At 41.0% G+C, this 18,661-nt stretch overlaps 2 protein-coding genes across 4 annotated transcripts in view; one reads left to right on the top strand and one right to left on the bottom strand.

The window, feature by feature from the left end:
• LOC109403072 (LIM/homeobox protein Awh) overlaps nucleotides 1-18,661 on the top strand; it is a 118,068-nt gene that overhangs the window by 67,764 nt on the left and 31,643 nt on the right. For both annotated transcript variants that reach the window (XM_029879926.2, XM_062852417.1), the window contains exon 2: nucleotides 4,401-4,582. In XM_029879926.2, the coding sequence (XP_029735786.2) occupies nucleotides 4,401-4,582 (182 nt within the window). The remainder of the gene's footprint in view (nucleotides 1-4,400; nucleotides 4,583-18,661) is intronic.
• LOC134288239 (uncharacterized) overlaps nucleotides 1-18,661 on the bottom strand; it is a 236,664-nt gene that overhangs the window by 190,943 nt on the left and 27,060 nt on the right. The gene's annotated exons all lie outside the window — the stretch shown is intronic.

Below are 18,661 nucleotides of genomic sequence, written 5' to 3'. Positions count from 1 at the left end.
TAGCTGCTATGCGCCTCCAAGATGGACCGAGGAGCAATACAACCGGATGTTGGATGCACTCACTGACACGCTGGTAGGACGTAGGCCAGTAGTCATCGGCGGCGATTTCAACGCCTGGGCCGTTGAGTGGGGCAGCCGGCAAACCAATGCAAGAGGATATAGCCTACTTGAAGCTCTGGCGAAGCTGGACGTAAAGCTGTGCAATGTAGGAACAGTCAGCACATTCCGCAAAGACGGTCGTGAATCCATCATCGACATTACATTCTGTAGTCCATCGTTGATGGAAGACATGGACTGGAGGGTGAGTGAGGAGTACTCCCACAGCGACCACCAGGCGATCCTCTACAAGATAGGCCAGAGAGCTCCTACGTCCATCCAGAGAACTAGGACTTATGAGCGGAAGTGGAAGACGAAGGACTTCGACAAGGAGACATTTATTGAGGCACTTCGGCCAAACAGCGATGCGGCAAACCTCGACCCAGGATGGTTGACGGAAGCGCTAACAACGGCATGTGATGCAGCAATGCCGAGGAAGATTGAACCTAGGAACGCTAGACGCCCAGCGTATTGGTGGAATGCGACGCTCAGCACCCTTCGTGCGACTTGCCTCCGAGCTAGGAGACGAGTTCAGAGGGCAAGAACTGGAGCCGATAGAGAAGAGCGCAAGGTTGCGTTCCGTGAAGCTAGAGCTGCCTTCAAACGAGCTATCAAGCAGAGCAAGGCGAACTGTTACAAGGAGCTATGCCAGGAAGCCGACGCTAACCCCTGGGGAAATGCCTACCGCATCATAATGGCAAAGCTGAAGGGCCCAATGACGCCAGTCGAAATGTGCCCAGACAAACTGAAGGGTATCGTGGAGGGCTTGTTTCCAAAACACGATATAACAACGTGGCCACCTACGCCGTACAGCGAGGGCGATGCGGAATTTGACGTAAACCGACTGGTCTCCAACGACGAGCTCGTTGCCGTGGCGAAAGCATTGAAGGTGAAGAAGGCTCCCGGTCCGGATGGAATCCCCAACGTGGCGTTGAAAGCAGCGATCCTGGAGTATCCTGATATGTTCAGGTCAGTGTTGCAGAAATGCCTGGAGGAAGGCATCTTTCCGGATATATGGAAGGTCCAAAAACTAGTGCTGCTGCCAAAACCAGGGAAGCAGCCGGGAGATCCAGCATCGTACAGGCCGATCTGTCTGTTGGATACGCTCGGAAAACTTCTGGAGAGGATTATCCTTAACCGGCTGACCGAGTATACCGAAAGTGTGAGAGGGCTGTCCACGATGCAGTTCGGCTTCCGCAAGGGAAAATCGACGGTTGACGCAATTCGGACCGTCGTTGAGATGGCGGAAAGGGCATCCTTACAAAAGCGGAGAGGAGATCGCTACTGCGCCGTGGTAACGATAGACGTTAAAAACGCGTTTAACAGCGCCAGTTGGGAAGCTATCGCCGTAGCCCTGCATAATATGCGGGTCCCCGACTATCTGTGTAGGATTCTAAAGAACTATTTCCAGAATAGAGTCCTTGTGTACGAAACCAACGTAGGGCAGAGGTCGTTTAGAGTGACAGCAGGTGTTCCACAGGGGTCAATACTTGGCCCAACGCTCTGGAACGCAATGTACAATGGTGTGTTAACACTGAAGCTTCCGGCAGGTGTCATTATCGTAGGGTTCGCAGACGACGTTGTCTTAGCGGTATCTGGCGAATCAATCGATGAAGTCGAAGTGCTGGTATCGGAGGCAATCGACACAGTCGAAAGATGGATGAATGGAGTGAAGCTGCAGATAGCCCATCACAAGACAGAAGTGCTCGTAGTCAGTAACCGCAAAGCAGTGCAAAGGTTGGAGATCACGATCGGAGAGGAGATAATTTCATCGCAGCGCGCTTTGAAGCACCTGGGCGTGATGGTCGATGACCGCTTAAACTTTAACGCGCACGTTGACTACGCCTGCGAAAAGGCGGCGAAGGCGGTTAACACAGTAGCGAGGATTATGCCAAACGCGGGCGGTCCAAGAAGCAGTAGGAGGCGCCTCTTGGCAAATGTTGCAACCTCAATACTTAGGTATGGAGTGCCAGCCTGGGCTCCGGCGCTAAAAACGAAGAGAAACCGTGGAAAGCTGGGCAGTGTGTTCCGGCTCATGGCTATGAGAGTCGCGAGTGCCTACAGAACAATCTCGTCGGAGGCTGTATGCGTTATCGCTGGGATGATGCCCATCTGTATCACCCTAGAGGAAGACGTCGAGTGCTATCGGCGGAGTAACGCAAGGAATACGAGAGCAGCTGCTAGAATTGACTCGCTGGCGAAGTGGCAACAAGAGTGGGACAATGCGGCGAACGGAAGGTGGACCCATCGACTGATCCCAAATGTGTCGGCGTGGGTGAACAGGAAGCATGGGGAGGTGAACTTCCATCTGACGCAGTTTCTGTCCGGGCATGGCTGTTTCCGGAAGTACCTGTTTCGATTCGGTCACGCGTCTTCCCCTCTGTGTCCGGAGTGTGTGAACGTGGAGGAAACACCGGCGCACGTCGTCTTCGAATGCCCTAGGTTCTCGGAGATGCGCAGGGATATGCGCGGCCTGACGGTCGACAACATTGCCGAGGAGATGTGTCGCCACGAAGACACGTGGAACGCTGGCGACAGAGCTGTAACGGGGATGCTGTGCGCGCTGCAAAGGAAGTGGCGCGAAGACCAGAGAGCGCAGGACCGCCATCCGGGTAGGCATGATCCACCGCCGGGGACATGACTGAGTCGTCCGTAACGTGGCACCGGTTTTGGTCGTCAGAGCGCCGGTGAACCGGAAGTCTTCCACCAACCGGAATCGCCGGGCCGACTTTGGCACCATACTGGTCGGAATGAAAACATCGGTGTCGAGAGAACTTCCACCGTCGGGGACTTTCTCTGTCGGAGTAGGCTAGGTCCGTCCACCGCCGGGGACTAGACCGAGTAATCCGCGAAAAAGCACCGGAGCTTGGTCGTCGGGGCGCCTGTGAACCGGAAGCCAGTCTCCAACCGGAATCGCAGGACCGACCTTGGCACCAGCCTGGGAAGTATCGGGAACGGAAGAAGTTTCAGTGTCGGGGAACTCTTCGTCGGATAGGGTAGATCCACCGTCGGGGACTATCCGGGTCGTGTGCGAAAAGCTGGACGAAAAAGTGGAGTGGCACCGAAAGAGCACTGTTCGGAGCAAGTTAGCAGCATCTAGAATAACAAATTTGGTGTATGTTTGTACCAACTGTGTCGCTGAATGGCGATAGGTTAGGTACGAACACAAAAATGATTAGAATAACAAATTAAAATGCGAAGAAATGTGCATGAGCACAGAAGAAGGAGAGCGCATGAGCGCATTGCCCCCCCTGAAGCAGTCGCGTCAGTGGTACCAGGGGGATCGAGGCAAGTAGCAGAGTTTTTCCAATCGGTTTTCTCTGCTGAGGGTGGTAGGGAGGAAAAAAAAAAAAAACACACACACACACACACACACACACACACACACACACACACACACACACACACACACACACACACACACACACACACACACACACACACACACACACACACACACACACACACACACACACACACACACACACACACACACCTTTCGGAATCTTGTCCACGACAGCATTCAGTTGAGTTCTTTTTGTCTTGCACTTCGGCATTATCGGTTGACGCGTAACAACTAGAAGACCAACGAATGTCATCAATGTGGTAAAAGATAGCTTAGTTTCCATACATTACAGGAAAAATATAGAAACGGAGCCAAAACTACTTTTAGTATTTATTAAAGCGTGTGCCAATAAAAGGAACCCTACAGTTATGGTTACATGTTTTAACTTCGGTTCCTTTTTTTATTCTTCAACCACTTAACCTAATTTAAAGCTCTTTTGTTCCCTTGGGCACTGCGTGAGCGATTCCAATTGGCAGCTGCACCTAAACTTTTGTACATCGCCTATATGTATTCTATTTTTATTCTACTATATAAAACAGGCACACAACTCTTAGCTGGCGGTCTTTGTTATCGATTGAACCGTGAAAGCATGAGGTAGGAACTTGTGAGGGCCAGAGCTATTCAACGCCCCCTTCGTGTCGACTAACCATTTTGTAGTCAATAACAACTCAAAAAATAACATATTTGGGCATATTTAACCTTCCGTAACTTGCGCGGTTGGTCACCATCACCAGCACCAGCAGAGATTTTTTCCACGTGTTGTACAAAATACAACAGCGCGATCGCTCGTGGGTTAACAGCTAAACTATTTAGAATTACCTAAGAATGATTATATGAGGCATGATGCAAATTTGTTATTATCTATGTAATCCTCTAAAGACAGAGCAATCTTTATATTGAGATTCCTGTATTTTAAATCCGTTCAAATTATAATAATCATATTTTTCTCTTACTCCAGAAAGAGCTTCGCTCGTGCACGGAATGCGGCGAACCTATATCAGACAAGTACCTGTTAGACGTGGGCGGTTGTTCCTGGCATTCGGCTTGTCTCCGGTGTTGCATTTGCCATACTCCGCTGGATCATCAGCCGTCCTGTTTCCTCAAAGATCGTCAGATCTACTGCAAAAGCGATTACGCAAAGTAAGTAAATCAAAGGGGACTGGAATTGTGGGGCATATTCGAATTACTGGAGGGATATCTTTTTCGAAATAAGCCATGAAAACCGGCCAACATCTTTCTGCTTATGAATCAAGTAGGGGTTGCTTGTCGGTAAGCGTTCTAGTTGAACTCATTAACGATGGTGAGAAGACAAAGTCACGCATTTTGCGTCTGAATCCATTTTTGATTCTTTGTTTTTATTCAAAGGGGAAAGAACTGACTGGACCGACGCTGTTCAACAAATGTGTTAAAATGAAGGAGAACTTCCGAACAGCAACAAACGGTAGCAGTGAAACTGGCTGGGCGAAAAATGCATGAATGATATGCATATAAATAACACGTTTTACATGCTCAATTTAGCCCAATTAGGTAGTCGGTGGGGATCCAGCATGATAAATAGGCTGATGCATAATTTCTGAACTTGTTCGATGTTTGGTTTTGAATTTAGGCGAGGCGTTGAGTGTAAAACAAAAGCGTTGAAAGACACGCCTACATGTGCTGACCATTTAATGCTAATAGTAATGCTTCAAAAAATATGTCTGTATTGTTTTATTATTATTATTTATTATTTATTATTATTATTATATTAATATTGAATGTTGCTTTCATAACAAAACGCGCTGCCAACTTCCAGTCGGCATTTCTGAATCATCGCAACGAATCAAGCACCACCTCTGCTGCTGTTTGTGTTAGTGAGATCGAAGAAACGTCAGACTCCCGCTTGCTGATTGGCTGCGACGACTCTGGCGACGGTTTCATCCGCGACGGATTCAAATCGTCGCGTTCGATAAGGGGGGAAACCGTCAATATTATCCACGAGTGATAACGAAAATGACCAATTTGAGGTAGCTAAAGCTTAATCTGGACTCAGATGTGTTCCAGCACGTCGAAGTTTAGAGGTATATCTAAATTTGCATTCAATCAAAGCAAAGATAACCATACACATCATAGTTGCTAGTCCACGGTTGACCAGAACACAGTTGCACAGAAAACCAATGAATGGTGCTTGGGACTATAGATAGTAGAGTAAATATAGATCCGCGGACACCGCTCACTAAAATGTTTCAAGCGTGTAAGTAGTAATTTTCAAGAGTGCGACGGTTGAATATGACGTCATGCGCTCCATTGATGTTGTCCAAATCGTGACGTCATGCTCGTTTGGATACAGATTTTGACAGTTCGTTTGGATACAACGGATTCATCAACACGGATCTATGTTTACTCTACTATCTATACTTGGGACTATGGACTTATCCACCGATGAACCGAATTCATCGCGGCCCGAGAATTTTGACACTAGAGCGGGGTCTTTCCAATTAGAATAGGACAATTCTGATTGGAAACGGCCCCGCTCTAGTGTCAAAATTCTCGGACCGCGATGAATTCGGTTCATCGGTGGATAAATCCATTGACGAATGCACCGATGAACATTGAGTTCACTGAGCCTGAAAATTTTTGACTCCACAGCGGGGTTTGATGTCTAAGGAAGAAGTGGACTTTCAACACATTAAAAACAATGCGCTCTCGCCTAGGCTTTACATATACAATAGATGCGTAGTGTGGATGTACATCTAATCCATCCAAAAGGGGTGCAGTTTGTGAAAAAGATAACTACAGAATTTCGAGTTGAACTTGAATTCGGGTTAGTCACTACGTCTTCGAGTCTTCTCGTAGCATAGCGGCAACGCGCCTGTCTAGTGAGTAGGAGTCGTGAGTTCGAGTCTCACCGAGCGGACAAGTAACTTTTTCGCAAATCTCACCTCAATTTGTCCATTTCATACTCACGCCAGTATTTGTAAAGTCTAGCTTTTGCAATTAAGCAAATCTTCCATTCAGCTGGTTGAGCAGCAAAAATCTATAATTAATTAATTTAATTATATAAGGAAGAAGTGTTTATTTTGTCACAATGACCAACTCGAAGACGTGAAGTCACCAGGACGTAAAACTAAAAAGTTAGGTGGCGGCACCACTTATGCGGATAAGTCGCGAATTAGTAAATTCTTGCCAATTGATGCCCCCGATCATTACAAAAAAAAAACTTTGTCGAAGACACCATGTCCCGGAAATGCTTCGTTTCGAAGTAAAATATTTTCCCTTAGTGAATGTTAAATTTTACCACCTTAGTAGAAACTATGTACCTATATTTGTTGCAAGTGATTTATTACAAAAAAAAAACTTGAATATACAATGGTTTTTCATATTTTTCCTATAGCTAGTATAAATCAAAAAACGTTCTTAGAATTTTCTTATGTGGTATTATCAATTTTGTTTAATTAATTTACTACAAGGCACTACTTATAGCACCACTATTGATACGTTTATCTTCGTATACTTTCATATGATGTAATTAAAAAGTTCGACTTTTGGATACAAGGTATATTTATCCTCTTTAGTTTGAAACTAATCCACACACAAGGGGTTTCCACGGTTTCCAAAATGTTTGGGATAGGCAACTTTTTTTTTCTCTCACAAAAAACTTCAACATGCTGTAACTTTTTATAAAGTGCATCGAAAATTCTCAAATTTTGACTATTTGTTAACCTCTTATATTATATTATATCATTATTATTATATCATTGGTACAAATTTGAGCTCGTTTGGTAAATCTTTCGCGAAGCTAGAATAGTTTTCGTAAGACACTATTTTTCAGACAGCTTTTTTTTAACTGTCATAGAGATGTCTCAGAAACCAGTGAACTGAATTTAATGAAAATTTGAACGTTTATCAACAATACATTAGTGCTTCACAATTTTTTAAAACATTTGTAATTTCAAAACATTTATAAAAATTATCATGGATTAAAACTTTTTGATCTTTTGATATCCAAAGATTTTCTACTTCTGTTCGCAAGATATGTATAATTAGATATATTAGAGCCTATTGAGCATGAGCATGATTGACCGCCCGCGGTTGCTCCTCTGTTATTGCAAGGACAACTGCATTTACACAAAGAACCAACAGGTGATGCTTGGGACTAGCTCTCTCCTCATTGTGTAAATGCTGGAATCCCAATACTTTTCAATATGCAATACCAGCGCCGGCCGCGTCCGAATGCAGGTCAATTGAGGATAGGGAAGGAAGTGATGACGTGAATCTCGCTTAGGCCAATAACCGAGGAATTCTCTGCGTTACTACGAGAAATCACTAGGAGTTTGGATATGAGAAGGGAAGATGCATTAGGGATTTTGTCTTGGTAAACAAATTGCTACAATCAACGGACCGATTCTTGTTTTGTTTTACGATGAACGATGCACACGCGACAAAATCCCATTGAAATCGTCTCCACATTCGTGTCATTTTCAGGGAATATTAACAGTGTTTAAGGGCGGACGGGACGGTCGGGGAAATATCCGCCATTGCTCTGTTGCTACTAAGATGGTAATCTCAGATTCTACTTGATATTTTGCAACAAAAACCTATCACTGTGTATGCTCACTTGTAGTGCATATGCTGATTGTTTTTCAGCATCTTCAGTGCGATAGAACTCAAGATTACCATCTTCAAAATCGCGAGGCAAATTGTTAGAAAGAGAGGCAAGATAGGAAAAATAACACGGCGTCCCGTTTCACCTTAAGGGGTCGAGCACTTTTTCCACTTTTTCACGCGAAAACAAGCTAAACAGAAAATCCTATCGCGCGTCTCCACTCCGTTAGGAAGCAGAAATCTTTAGTCCATTTCACACAGAAATGAACTGAACGCGACGTTTAGCCTAGCTTAAACTGTCTTGGGAATGCTTGTTAGTGAAGGTATTTTTGACACAAGACGCAGTTTGATAGGTGACATCATCACACATCTTCATGATAAAAAAAAATATCTCAATTTACCTCAAACAAAAAAAAAGGAAGTTGATAAAAAAAAAAAATATTAAAACCACTTCAATAAAAACTGTTTTTTCTTTCACACCCGTGATGACATTACGAATCTAGGCTTGAATAAAACGCGGAGAACGTGGTCTACTTGCCACTGAATGTGTTAAAAAAGTAAAATGTAAAAAGTTCGAAAAAAAAATGGAAACGAAAGTCTACTGTACGATACAGGCTTGGATACAGGCCAAAAGTAATTGTTCATCTAATTTATATTTGAAAAAGGGGAAAAGTAGTTGGAACTTTCTCACCAAATCAGCAACTCAGCATTCAATTCAGGGTTCACGTAAGGGACCCCAAAACACGTCCCAAAAAGACCGCATTTTCTTCACTCCGGCAGTTTATACGGACGCTTCAATTGCACCGACATCAGTGCTACTAATCATTAGAGCCTATTTGGATTAAAAGAAAAACATATTTAGTTATTTTTGTGTGGTATTGTAAATTTGACTTAATTTCCTCTGTATGGGTGAAAATGTCAAACCAAATTACATTTTGTAATGACTCATCAAGTATCAATATATTGTTGATAAACGTTCAAAATTTCATTCGATTCGGTTCATTGGTTTCGGAGATATGGCATTTCAAAAATTGGTTTCAGTGTTTCACGAGAACGGTTCTAGCTTCGCGAAAGATTACCCAATCAAGCTTAAATTTGTACCAATGATGTTTAGTACATTAAATAGGTTGACAAACGGTCAAAATTTGAAAATTTTTGATGCATTCTATTATAAGCTACAGCAGTTGAACTTTTTTATGAGAGACAAAAAAGTTGCCTACCCCAAACATTTTGGCACACCCTGACCTATTTTTCGAAAAATCACATAACCGTGTGCCACCAAAGATCCCTATTTTACATATTGGCACCTACGACAAGAAAATGAAAAGAACGCATTTCATACGGGAAGTCGAAACATGTTGGCTTTGCCAATAATGTCGGTGGCACTTACGTAGCTGTTCTGGTGAAAGAAAACATCGCCAGCACTTTTACGGTCTCCAGCCAGCCGCTCCAATCGAGATTGCAAACTGCAGTGGCTGAGCGCAGAGCAGTGAATGAATGGAATTAAAATTAATGATTATGTTTATGTATTTTCGATGTTTGTTTTTTTTTGTTCATTTTCAACGCGCAAATGTGACCACATCACGGCCATCGAGAAGTGGCCGTACCTTACTCGTTGAGAAGGTAAATATTTAAACATACACATACCGAGATGGGGGACTTCAATGATATACACTCCTGATCAAAAGTTTGGGGTTACGCCAATTTGTGTCCGATTTTAAAACCCTGGATCTCATTCAAAAGATAAAAGTCAAAAAAAAAACTTTAATCATGATTTAGGTGAAACTTTTACAATTTTTTTTTGTATGTAAACATAACCCAAAGTTTCCAAATATTCTAAAAAACTATAAACTTACGGCAGTGTCGCTGGAAATTGGGTCGACCAAATTTTAAGATGAGAGCTAAGGTGGCCCACACTTATATGAAAAACAAAAATTTCGAAAAATACTAAGTCTTACCTCCTAAATCAGTTGTTTTGGACTCCCAGAAGCTACGTTCAAAATTTGAGCAAAATCGGTTGAGCCTAAGGGGCGCTAAAAACGCTTGAAGTTTGTATGGGAAAACTTGGCCAAATGTATGCAGAAATTTTAAGTTTTCGAAATTGGCCGCTAGGTGGCGCTGTATGCGTTCAATAACACTAGTTTACAGCATTTTTGAACTCGGTAAGCTGATGATCATTTTTGGTGTAGAATCATGCCCTGAGTTCGAAAACGCGAAGGAAAAAAAATACAGTAGAGCGGAAATTTTTTCGACTTTCCATACAAAGTTGATGATTTGAAATCGATTTTTGTTCTATTTTTAATCAAAGTCGCTAACTTCACACATCTAATTCTTCGTAATGAATGCTCCGATTGACCTGAATTTTTTACTGTAACTCGCCTATATATGATATGTTAAAAAAACGTTGAGAAAGAATTTTTAAATTGTTGTTTACTTATTGAAAAAAATACATTTCTTCATATATTTTTGAAAATTTTGCTAAAATTTAAGGAGATCGTCCCTAAAACTTGCCAATATCTTGGATTTCATCAATCTGATGCAAAACCTGCATTCAGATGATCGAATGGTAGTATATTCAGCTTTTAATTTATGGAAAAAGATTTGAAATTGGTTGAACAAAACGCAAGATATTTGAATTTTAGTAAATTCCATATTTTAAAAAGTTGTAAAACTCAATATTGAGCTAAAACTCAAAAACTTTTCTACTTAAATTTTTTTGAAGGACAGTTTCGAAATCAGCGCTAAATTGTGCTTCAAAAATTTTGGTCGTTGACAGAAGTTCACGGCTTTCGTTTTATTTTGTAAACTAGTGTAATCAAACCCTTTTGTATTATCGTAGGTGACTATATGCCCAACAACTTTGTCGAAGACCGCAAAGTGATCCAACGTCTGTGCAAAAAGTTATACCCTAGGTAAAGTGAGGATAAACTTGATTGTTGTTTTTCCAATACATGTAAAGGAATAATATCAATAATGAAAGCTCAGTACTTTGCCTCACTTTGCCTAGGGTATATCTTTTTTTACAGCCGTTGGTTCACTTCGCGATCTTCGACAAAGTTGTTTGGAATATAGTCACCTAGAATAATACCAAAGGGTTTGGTAATTGAATGCTTACAGCGCCACCTAGCGGCAAAATTCTAAAACTTAAAATTTCTGCATACATTTGGCCAAGTTTTCTCATACAAACTTCAAGCGTTTTGAGCGCCCCCTTAGACTCAGCCGATTTTGCTCAAATTTTGAACTTAACTTCTGGGAGTACAAAACAACTGATTAGGGAGGTAAGACTTGGCATTTTTTAGAAATTTTTGTTTTTCATATAAGTGTGGGCCACCCTAATGAGAGCGGTAATATAACCTATTTTCTATTACCTTTCAACTGCCTCTTACCGATCTCAGCTTAAAAATCTAAGAAAAAAAATTATAAGTTAATAAACTCTGGATGTCTTTTGGCCGATACATCATTTTGAGGAGTGACCTTAAACTTTTGTTCGATGACATCAAGAGTTAATTTAATTTTCTTAATATTTTTTTTTTCTAGATTTTTCAGCTCAGTACGGTAAAAAGCAGTTGAAAGCTAATGGAAAATAGGTTCTATTACCGCTCTCATAATAAAATTTGGTCGACCCAATTTCCAGCGACACTGCCGTAAGTTCATTTTCATTTTTTAGAAAAATTGGTAACTTTAGCTTATTTTTACATACAAACATTTTTTGAAAAAGTTTCGTTTAAATCATGTTCAAAGTTTTTCTGACTAACTATCTTTTGAATGAGATAGGGGGATTTGAAATCGGACGCCAATTGACATGTTTTTGAGGGGGTTTCCCCAAACTTTTGATAGGTAGTGTAGGTAAACTCTTTATTTTGCTTCCCTTTTTTTAAATAAAACTTTTTCAATATTGATTTTAAATACGAGATATGCTTTATGATTAAATCGTGAAACCTTACTTTTGAGTTTGGATTTATGAAACACCTATCCAATCAATCTTGAAACATTGAAATGTAGTTCAATACAGCAGCACTGTAAATTGCGTGTATTTTTGCACCGGGTAAGTATGTAACTTTCGAAAAGCATGCATACAGTGCTGGATACTATAAAACAAATTTCCAACAGCATTCGTGGCCTATCAGTACAAGGCGATCATGACAAATTTGCTGGTTTGTTCTGCGCCTTGTCCGAGCAAATACGTGCGATCATGCGATCGAGATCTGTACTACACCACTTCATCTCACACGTCACATCTTCATTGCAGCAGCTGCCGCTGTTGCTGCTGTTCTGCTGTGTGTCGTCGTGATACTCCATCCAAGCTGAAGCAATTGCTCCAGCTGGAGAGATGTAGCACACCGTCCTCACCACATGATATTGCATGACCCGCATGCGCCACCGCCGTTGCACAATGGTCCAGACGGTAAAGTTGTGGGGAAAATCTATGTATATTGCCACCATACTGCTACCTGTGCCTGCATCAACCTGCATGCAAAGTAGAGGGAATCAGTTCTGTAAAGTACAGGTAAGTGGAAGAGATTCCTTCAAACAAAAAAGATGAGTCAAGTGACCATTAATCCCAAGCCTAGCTACATTACACTAGTTTACAAAATAAAACAAAAGTCATGAACTTTTGTCAACGACCAAAGTTTTTTAAGCACAATTTAGTGCTGATTTCGAAACCATGCTTCAAAAAATTTTAAGTAGAACAGTTTTTAAGTTTTAGTCCAATATCGATATTTACATTTTTTTTTTTTAATATGTAATTTACTAAAATTCAAACATCTTGCGTTTTGTTCAACTAATTCAAACAATGTCAACCAAATGAAGAGGAAAATATTGCTTCACATTAGTCCCAAAGACATCAAACAGATTTGAACCATATTTTGAATTAAAAAAAAAAAATCCATGTTCAAAAGTGTTGAAAGAAGCCCCGCACGACGGTAGAATAGTTTTTAGGTTTTAGTCCAATATCGAGTTTTACATTTTTTTTATTTACTAAAATTCAAACATCTTGTGTTTTGTTTAACTAATTTTAAATCTTTTTCCATAAATTTAAAGCTAAATTTCATACCTTTCGATCTTCTGAATGCAGGTTTTGCGTCAGATTGCCAAGATATTGGCTAGTTTAAGGAACGATATCCTTAAATTTAACGGGGCCCATATAGCCGAGGCGGTAAACGCACGGGTATTCAGCATGACCATGCTGAGGGTGACGGGTTCGATTCCCGGTCGGTCCAGGATCTTTTCGTAAAGGAAATTTCCTTGACTTCCTTGGGCATAGAGTATCTTCGTGCCTGCCACACGATATACACATGCAAAATGGTCATTGGCAGAGGAAGCTCTCAGTTAATAACTGAGTTATAACTGTAGAAGTGGAACTGTGGAAGTGCTCATAGAACACTAAGCTGAGAAGCAGGCTTTGTCCCAGTGAGGACGTTACGCCAAGAAGAGAGAGAGAGATCCTTAAATTTTAACAAAATTTGATATATCATATATAGTCAAGTTACAGTTAAAAAAATCAGCTCAATCGGAGTATTGATTACGGAGAATAAGATGAATGACGCGAGCGACTTTGCTTTAAAATAGAACAAAAATCGAAATCGATTTGAAATCTCTGCTTCAACATAGGGTAGGTAATCAAAATTTGAACCAAATTACGGCTTTCTGAAGCAGTGCAAATTTTAAGTGATTTTTTCTCCCACATGGAAATAATTTACCACGGCAAAATCGTATGTACATGAAAGCCACGGATATAAGCTTAATGGTAAAAAGTTTGTATTTGCAACGAGTTTCATTGAAATATTCGATTTTTCATCAACAATGATTTTAATCTTAATTTGAACCATCGTGATCATAATTTGAACCAATTTTAATCTTAATTTGAACTACTGGCGGTAGCAGCTCGAGCAACTCACAAAACAGCCAATTCCATGCTAAACAATTAAAAATCACATGAATCTGCTAATTCTCATACCTATTTTTCATTAGGCAGTGGAATCTCAACTCAGAATGTTCGAGATTCTTTAGGAATTTGGAAACTAAATTTGGAATTTTTCATCCCCCAAGAGTAAACAAAGCAACCACTAGCGCAATCTACAGGAAAAACACTGGAAGCTCACCCCCCGTTTACTAGTTCAAATTTAGATTACAAATGGTTCAATTTAAGATAACATTCTCCAAGTAAGAATCACTTATATTTGATAATTTTATGACAAATAATGCGGAATATTATTCGGTTGGCCGATTCTACGATAAATAAGCTTTCATTTGACGTATTCACTTATTGCGTGTGATGCAATGCATGAGCAGTATGGGTGAACCGAAAATGGGCTTTCTCTGGGTGGAAATAGGTGAAATCACAGTGATTTTTCAATTACCTATTTTCGATGGCAAAAACGCTTTTTTCAATGCTTTTCAAGTTTATGTTAGGTATCAGATTATATTACGGAAAGCTGTTTAACATCTTTTTCGGGACAATATTTGCCCAAAAAGTACGTCATTTCAATGAATTTCAAAATAGGGTATCGCGCCACTTGGGCGGTGGCTTCTATATTCGTCTGTTTTCCACTATAACTCAGTCAATTTTGAACCAATCGACTTGAAATGTTGTACACGGGTAGATACTATACCTATCTCACCACATTCCAAAAGTTGTGTCGATAGGTTCCAATTTGACTGAGTTATAGTGGAAAACAGACGAATATAGAAGCCACCGCCCAAGTAGCGCGATTCCCTAGTTTAAATTAAGATTACAATTTGACTAATTCAAATTTTGATTTCTTACCCTAGTTAATTTTGAATCAACTGACTTAATTTTTATATGCCCTGAGATACGCATGGTACCTAGCCGTGTACAAAATTTCTAGTCGATTGGTTAAAAATGACTGAGTTATAGCGGAAAAGTTCCCAAAACACCAACCACTGCCCACTGCCGGCACCGTACTCGTCGATGTACTACGAAAGACCGCGAATTCGGCATAGAAGCGCTGCGGGAGGTGTTTGGAGCAGAATCCATTGTGCGAACGTTTAGAAGTAATCATAACATCTAACAGAGCTACGGCAACACACGCGAACTCGGAACAGCTTTCATTGCGATGGGCGAAGTGCAGAAGCGCGTGGTCGGTTGCTGGCCGATCGAAGAATCAAGGGCCGATTCTTCAATTTCAGCATTATCAACAAGTACAGCCCACACTAAGGAAATACTGCTGAAGACAAGGACGCATTCTACGTGCAGCTCTTGCGAGTTTGAACGCTGCACAAGCCACGATGTCCTATACATAGTAAACGCTCAGGTAGGCCAAGAGGAGGATTGAAGACCGACGATTGAAAAGTTCATCGCCTACTAGCTGACGAACGACAACGGCCTGCGACTCATTGATTTTGCCATCTCGAATATAGCAATTCATAACAGCTTCTTTAACACAGCCTTCCTCACTGTTACATCTGGAAATCACCACAGCAAACGGAATTCCGAATCGATCACGTCACGTTCTGATTGATAGACGGACTCGACATTATCAACGTCAAGACCTATTGTGACGCTAACATCGACTCTGACCACTACATGGTGATACATAATCAAACTGCAGCCAACGGTACCCGGCATTAGCTAAGTACGGTATCAACGACCGTCCCTGGTTCGATCTAGAGCGACTGAAGCAACCGGATGTCGTTACTGCGCACGCGTTGAATCGTAGCGCTGCCTGAGACTTCACCTAGGTACATAGCATGCTGGCGCATAGCAAGCTTCCCGCGTAATTCTTATCACTCCCTTTGTCCTGGGAAGGCGGGCAGGGTCAACCACCACGCCCATGCCCAACTGTTTTGCAAGCATCAAGACATGATACTGCGTTCACAGTAATTTGGCCTCCTGAAGGCTCACGCTCTATCAGCTAGCACCAGAACGAGTTGCTGACAGTATTGTCTCTACCTGTCACGGGAACCCCTTTGCATCCGAGGGCTCGGATCCAACAGTAGGCCGACGCCGCGGCAGCAATGCTACCAGGATGTTCTCCCCGCGGCCACTTAATCGTTGTAAGGGTCGATTCCAATCGCAGGGCACCGGTATGACCTACGAAGCCGACTCCGTACCCTTGGAACATCTTTTGGATGGCGTCTCAACTATCCATTCTCCGAGTCCACGTGTCACATGCTCTATAGTTGGCGGCCATAGGTAGTAGACACCAACACCTGGATGGGTAACACTGGAGTTTTGGATGCTATTCCTCGATGGATTTGGTTACCAAATGCTTAAGTTGCTTATTATGCCCCGCCTACTCCCCTTGAAATCAGAGTTGCACTCTGTCACTGTCAATGGAAAGGAAATCGCTGATTTTGACAGGCCGACTACGATCCAAGTCAGCGTGCGCTCTATTGAGTCACCGTCACTTTCCGTGTTCCATCAGAACTGGACTGACTGTGATGGTGTGTGGATATCACTGATAGGGAATCTATAAAATTAGTTTAAAAATTTACCAAGATGGTATTTCAATATGTGGTACAAAATAATAAGTTTTGCGTGTTGGTCACAAAAAAGTTTTAGTTTTGGCAAAAACCACTAAAATATCACAACAGTTGCAATGATTGTGATCTAGAGTGCGGGTCAATATCAGGTCGTTGCCTGTCATTGTCGTTTTGATATTGAACGGCCTGAAGTGATAGTGACGATGGTGCAATATCAGTAGCACCTGACAAACTGATATTGCGCAACTCTGCTTGAAATAAAACCTTTTCTTATTATAAGGAAATACGTACTACCAGTAACTGGAATCCCATTTTTTTCTGTAAATATTCTTACTTGACCACAATGCCTTTTTGTAGCCCAATCACATGGTGGAACAGGGTGGAACGCATCCTGCTGATAGGACTACCCATCGCACAGTGGCGGGCCTCCATACAAAAGTCGGACAAAACCTCAAATGTTAACCGAAATTGCTAAAATTCACAGGTTTTGATGATTTTAGTTCCCTAAATCTATTTATGATATGGAACTTATCATATATTTTGATTTTGCTATATTAGGGTGGCAAAATTTTGAAATCTGCTGATTATGGAAAGCATGTAAAAATAATCGATAATAAGCTTTCGATGTGCTTTCTGAACGTTCAATTAAGCTTTGAATTTGGGGGTTCTTAAATCATGTATTGGTATAGTTGGTAACTATAATTGTGTATTTGTTGCTGTTAGGGTGGTCCAAAATCTTCAAAACTACATAAATTATTAGAAAAAATCATTTACCTACGTTTTCTTTCAATGGATCAATTCAGATACACACTAATGTTGGCTGGCAAGACGTGGTATATTATCAGGGACTGCCCATAGACCACGTGACATTTTACGGTGGGTGCACGAAGGTGTGTTAATTCAATCGTTATGGGGTCAGATAGTCTAATATAGTGAACTGCGTAAAATTTGAACTGCTTTTTATCAATCTCGTTTCAACAACTTCATATATGCTCTTCCGAGTTTGGGTTTTAAGGTACATCGATCCCTGCTATCACTTGTCGAAGCAACCGAAACAACCCTATCTATAAAAAATTGGCAATTCAAATTCGCAATATTGAAGGGAGTTTTTGATAAACGATCATCAGAGATCGGTAATCATATTTATAAACAGTAGAGTTCCAGCAAATGTTTTCAAAATCTTTATCACTCTGTGTGTCGTTCAGTAGAAATGTGTTTAACGAAACTGCATGAATAACTTACAATAAAACTTCAAGTTTAAAAAACCAATAAAAGGGGTTTCATTAAAATTACGATTAAAATATTCAAAGATTGTCTTGGTGATCGCGACGTTTACACAGAAAAATATTTAACGTAACGTTTAACGCCGTTTAGTGAATTTCTTTTATATATTTTTAGATGATTGTTGCTTTGATCTGTAGCGATGTGCATGTAGAAAAGAAATACGTAGATGTCGACGAATTTGTGTCACTATATATTGAAACTTCGATAGAAGTTCGTGAAGAAATTGCTTCCAAGGTTGTTGAGCAATTCTAGCGATAAAGATGAATCGAAGAAACAACCAGTGTAAAAAAATCAATGAGTAATGGTTTGTAGTTATTTTTACATGTTTTCACGGTTGGTTTTAGGGGTACTCACTAAACAGATTAAATTGCTGCGTAAGCCATGATTTTCTGCTTATTTGAAATGTTTCATGATTTTGCGAATGAAATAATCAAAGATTGCCTTGGTGATCGCGGAGTTTAATCTGTTTAATCAGTTTATGCTGTTAAGTGAATCCCCCTTTTGTCTTTCTTTTATTTTCAAGGTTAAAAGAGTTAGTTGTATCTGGTGAAGCAACATGTTGGTAGTGTCTAAGAAAATAAAGGCTTATTCATACTTAGTCATCACTTCTTTCCTCTCCAGGTTACTGCTTTAAACTGGAGCACCTACCTTCTTGTGTTTTTCTGCCAAAAAAAAATAACATTTAAAAAAAATAATAAAAAAAAAATGTTAAAGCTGTGGCCATTACGTTATTACATTATCGGACAAGAACCAACCCCCCACCCTTATGACCATCTGCCTTGAAAGTCTCTCACAAGAATGAAAATTACACTAAATTGTTAGTATTCTGAACTGCCCATAATCGCATAGTTGACGTAATCACCATTGACAATATCAGCACTCACAAGCAAATATCTATCAAATGTG

The sequence above is a fragment of the Aedes albopictus genome, chromosome 2 (genome assembly GCF_035046485.1).
Source record: "Aedes albopictus strain Foshan chromosome 2, AalbF5, whole genome shotgun sequence".
Taxonomy (NCBI): domain Eukaryota; kingdom Metazoa; phylum Arthropoda; class Insecta; order Diptera; family Culicidae; genus Aedes; species Aedes albopictus.
This window is presented reverse-complemented; position numbering and strand designations above follow the sequence as displayed.